The 5,000-nt window shown below is 43.5% G+C and overlaps 1 protein-coding gene across 1 annotated transcript in view; it reads left to right on the top strand.

Moving 5' to 3' along the window:
* The window catches only part of dnaaf11 (dynein axonemal assembly factor 11), a 29,257-nt gene extending 25,479 nt beyond the window's left edge, over window positions 1-3,778 (top strand). Inside the window, exon 12 of the mRNA XM_062515657.1 lies at window positions 3,524-3,778. Coding sequence (XP_062371641.1) covers window positions 3,524-3,680 — 157 coding nt within the window. The 3' untranslated portion in view covers window positions 3,681-3,778. The remainder of the gene's footprint in view (window positions 1-3,523) is intronic.
* The last annotated feature ends 1,222 nt before the right edge of the window (window positions 3,779-5,000 follow it).

Below are 5,000 nucleotides of genomic sequence, written 5' to 3' on the forward strand. Positions count from 1 at the left end.
TGGGACCTTGAATTTCCCCTTGGGGATCAATAAAGTATCTATCTATCTATCTGTCTGCTCAAACTAGGCTTACTTGTGCACGTAGGCTATGGAAGAGTTATCAAATCTAACAAGTAGGAAAGTTTAAGCGGATGGCGTGAAAGTGAAAGTAGACGTTCGAAAGGCCAACGAGTTAAGGTTGCTTTTGTTGTAGAACAAAGACTGTCGGCAAACCGCAGTTCGTTTTCACACAGAAAATCCTGCAGTGATGGGAATGCGCCAATGTGGCTGTCTTTGACACAGTCAGACCAGAAGTTCATCTTTTAATTGTGGCCTCAATCTTGTCTCGCACATTGAATATTGTCACAGAGCGGCCTTGCAGCCCGAGATTGAGCTCATTTACGCGACCAAAGATATCTCCCAAATAGGCCAGTCTTGTGAGCCACTCATCGTCATGCAACCGATGAATTATTACTGACAAGCGAAAAGGATTGTCGATGAAAAACAGTTTCAGCTCGTCTTTCTGTTCAAAAAAGCATGCTAAAACTTTCCTTCTGGATAACCATCGCACTTCAGTGTGGAGCAAAAGCGTCAAATGGTCACTGCCCATCTCATTGCATAAGGAGGAAAAAATGCGCGAATTTAGGGGTCTTGATTTGACAAAGTTAACCATCTTTACTCTGCCATCCAACACCTGTGCCAGGCTGTCTGACATTCCTTTGGCGGCCAGCGCTTCCCTATGTATGCTACAGTGGACCCAAGCGCTTCCCTATGTACGCTACAGTGGACCCAAGCACTTCCCTATGTACTGTACGCTACAGTGGACCCAAGCGCTTCCCTACAGTATGTACGCTACAGTGGACCCAAGTGCTTCCCTATGTACTGTACGCTACAGTGGACCCAAGTGCTTCCCTATGTACTGTACTCTACAGTGGACCCAAGTGCTTCCCTATGTACTGTACTCTACAGTGGACCCAAGTGCTTCCCTATGTACTGTACGCTACAGTGGACCCAAGTGCTTCCCTATGTACTGTACTCTACAGTGGACCCAAGTGCTTCCCTATGTACTGTACGCTACAGTGGACCCAAGCGCTTCCCTACAGTATGTACGCTACAGTGGACCCAAGTGCTTCCCTACAGTATGTACGCTACAGTGGACCCAAGCTCTTCCCTATGTACACTACAGTGGACCCAAGTGCCGCCCTATGTATGCTACAGTGGACCCAAGTGCTTCCCTATATACACTACAGTGGACCCAAGTGCTTCCCTATGTACTGTACGCTACAGTGGACCCAAGCGCTTCCCTACATTAAGCTACAGTGGACCCAAGCGCTTCCCTATGTACGCTACAGTGGACCCAAGCGTTTCCCTATGTACTGTACGCTACAGTGGACCCAAGCGCTTCCCTATGTACTGTACGCTACAGTGGACCCAACTGCTTCCCTACAGTATGTACGCTGCAGTGGACCCAAGCGCTTCCCTATGTACGCTACAGTGGACCCAAGCGCTTCCCTATGTACTGTACGCTACAGTGGACCCAAGCGCTTCCCTATGTACTGTACGCTACAGTGGACCCAAACGCTTCCCTATGTATGCTGCAGTGGACCCAAGCGCTTCCCTATGTACTGTACGCCACAGTGGACCCAAGCGCTTCCCTACAGTATGTACGCTACAGTGGACCCAAGTGGCATCTGGAGCCACTGCTTGTACACGGGTCACTCCACTGTGCCTCCCCGTTATTGCTTTGGCACCATCTGTGCATATATACCAACACATATAGCCCAACACATATATACCAGCACATATAGCCCAGCACATTTATACCAACACATATAGCCCAGGTTATTCTGTGTGGCCACTCTGTAACTGACCATGAAGACGCTTCTACTCCTGCCTTAGCCACTCTGACCATGAAGACGCTTCTACTCCTGCCTTATCCACTCTGACCATGAAGACGCTTCTACTCCTGCCTTAGCCACTCTGTAACTGACCATGTAAGACGCTTCTACTCCTGCCTTATTTACAGCATCTGCCGCCATCAGACATTTCTTGGTGTTAGGAAGCACTCTTAATTGTCTTAATTGCCTTAATTGTCGTTCAAAAACTCCTGTGGCTTCTTTTATAAATGGCCATGTTTCGTTTCTAGATGTCTTTGTAAGAGTGAAGGCTTCAACGAGTTATTAGAAAGGACCTGTGCACATATGACACACTGTGGCTGAGGGATATTTGCATTGCCTGTGTGTGTGAAGCCCAGAGTTATGTAATCTTCATTAGATTTTCTTATCTTTGAGTGTGCCTCCCTACCATCTTGTGGTCTCGAGGGAAGAGTCTGTGTCTCCCCGTCTCCATCACTGTCCATGTTAATAGTTTGGCTAGCATCAGGCCTCTCTTCAGAGTTAGGATTTGCTAGGATAGTGTTTTGACCTGAAAAGCTTGTCCCGGCAGCAGGTGACTCCTTAGACGTTTCTGTTGTCGCTGGCTGAACCCGTTTCAGCCATTTATCCATCGATTTAAATTTTCTTTGTCAAGTTGTCGCAACTGGGATGAATTCTGACAGGATTTTTTTTTTCATTTGCGCGCGACAAATAATATATATCTGTCGTCATAGCAACGTTAATTATGACGCTGAGCTGTAATCAGCACTGCAGCAGGCTGCTGTAAAGCTCTACGTTTACCATCTCTGTCTCCACTCTCCAATATTTTGTACGTTTTTAATGTGCAGTGCAAATGCAAAAGTGAAGTTACCGCCGTGGGATAGAAAAAACGTTTGGAAAGGCATATGACTTAGATCTTTTTTCGCTTAGACCCTGAAATCAGTCCACGTACCCCAGGGGGTGGCAGTAGATGAGCACACCCATGACTTGTTAAGAAACATCACAACTATAATATGTGATTAGAGTCACCTTACGGGGGAGCAAGGCATCGTTGCATGTCCGAATAAAAAATGCTGCCTTATATGATACCTTCATTTTGCCCAATTTTGAAGGCAGCATAGATGTATCCTTCATGCTGCCTTCAACGTCCAAAGCTCTATTGAACTATGATGTCAGTGAACGGTAAGATGCTTCCATTCACCTCTTTTTATTTAGCTTGCAAAAATCACGTTAGGTCTGTTTACACGTCTAAAGCATGCTTATACTTCAGATTTCGACTCCTCTCCTCCACAACACCATCCCTGGGGTCTTAAGAAGTGAACTGGGTTGGCTGGTCAGGTTTTTAAAACATTTCCAGAAATAGTCCGGTCATTACACATTACATTTTCAGTTGGTCTTATTGCACTTTCTAACTTGAGAAGATACACGTTTTAAATGGGAAAATTACCGGAAATCTTAGACACTTTTAAACATGATGCTAGCAGGCGAGATGCTACTGGTCTAATCCGTTTCAATGATCTATGCTAGGCTGAATCAATATCAATTGTTTTGCTCGAGGGGAGGTGGAAAATGAGCTTATTTCCAAAAATGGCGGAATATCCCTTTAATCCAACATGTTATATAAACTACAATGACTAAAATGTAACTACTTGTTGTGTGTGTGTTTGCAGGCAGTGGCTGGAGGTAGACTCCAGTAGAGGGTTGTGTGTAGACCTGACTAACATCGTTGCAGATACACTTCCTGCTTCACTGTTGCCACGGAAACCACAGGAAGTACCGGTCTCCAAGGACTTTGTAGACAACTCAGAAGTCCCACCTCTGATATAAAACAGATGTGTGTGTGTGTGTGTGTGTTAATTTTTTTCTAACATGTTTCACATTATGTGAAGTGTAATGGCTCACAGACTAATAAATGTCAAACGTTTTGTTATTTGTTATTTGTAATTTGTGTTCAGCCAGTTGAGACTGCATTCCCACTCCCCATCCCCCATGCCTCTCAGTATATTTTTAAGAACTCATTACACACACACACACACACACACACACACACACTTTATACATGTCATATGTCATTGTTTGAGAGGTGTGATGATGTGGAGTTTATTGCTCATTGAGCAAATCAAACCAGCTAATAGACTAACTGAAAAAAACACCATGCCAATCTCTACAGTGGGTACGGTTTGAGAATGCACCTTTTGCCACGGCACTCCCGAAGAGATCCCGTAGGCTGTCAAGCCGATTTTTTTCGAGGCTAAGGCAATGTACCCAAACAACCACCAGGTGGCAGAAAGTTTCAACCCGCATTTCAACTGCATTTAATGATGAAGACCGCATATCCGTCAATAGTCGACTCCTTTAATCTCATTTAATCATTAAAATGAAGGTGATGATTGGCGAAATTAATCAAACGACGTTTCAATAAACCATTGTTGAAATGAATGAAAATGGTTTTAGATAATCGGTCATGGACATTAGGCTACATTTATATGCTAGGCCTACTTAGAAATGTTATTTCTGGGTTATTTTAAAATGGAGGCATGCGTTCATTTTAACTGGGGACGCTGGGTACATGTACCCAGCACTTTTTGTTTGAATTGCATTGAGCTCAATGAGAATGAAACCAGCTAATTAGCTAACAGCTAATAACTGACATAAAGCATGCCAAACTCTTAGTATGTGAAGGGTATGGAGCTATGCAGCCAGATGATATATGAATGGGTAACGTGCAGGCTTCCGCGAAAAATATAGATTTGATCAGGTTGAGGCAACAAGTCTGTATAAGATGACAATTTTCTTAAAGGCTAGTCAGAATAGCGGAAAATAATAGTTTATTTTACTGTCTATGGAGAATAACATGTGAGTTTGAAAGCCGTTGGACCCGGAAAACTATTTATTATCCCATTATTACATCATCACTTAAAAAACGAATTGTTTCATTTAAGGCATTAAGATCAATTTACAAAAGATGATTTTATATTAAACTTTAAGCATGTGTTCCAATACTTTTGGAGTTGACTATAGCCTAAATGTTCATGAGGATTACTCTGCAAACCAAAGCATACTAAACAGGCATAGGCGCAATGAAATTAAAAGACCCCAGCTGTGGCGCTACTGGTTAGAGCTACATTTTTTTCTAAAAGTTAAGTT

Source organism: Sardina pilchardus, chromosome 2 (assembly GCF_963854185.1).
Source record: "Sardina pilchardus chromosome 2, fSarPil1.1, whole genome shotgun sequence".
Lineage (NCBI taxonomy): Eukaryota > Metazoa > Chordata > Actinopteri > Clupeiformes > Clupeidae > Sardina > Sardina pilchardus.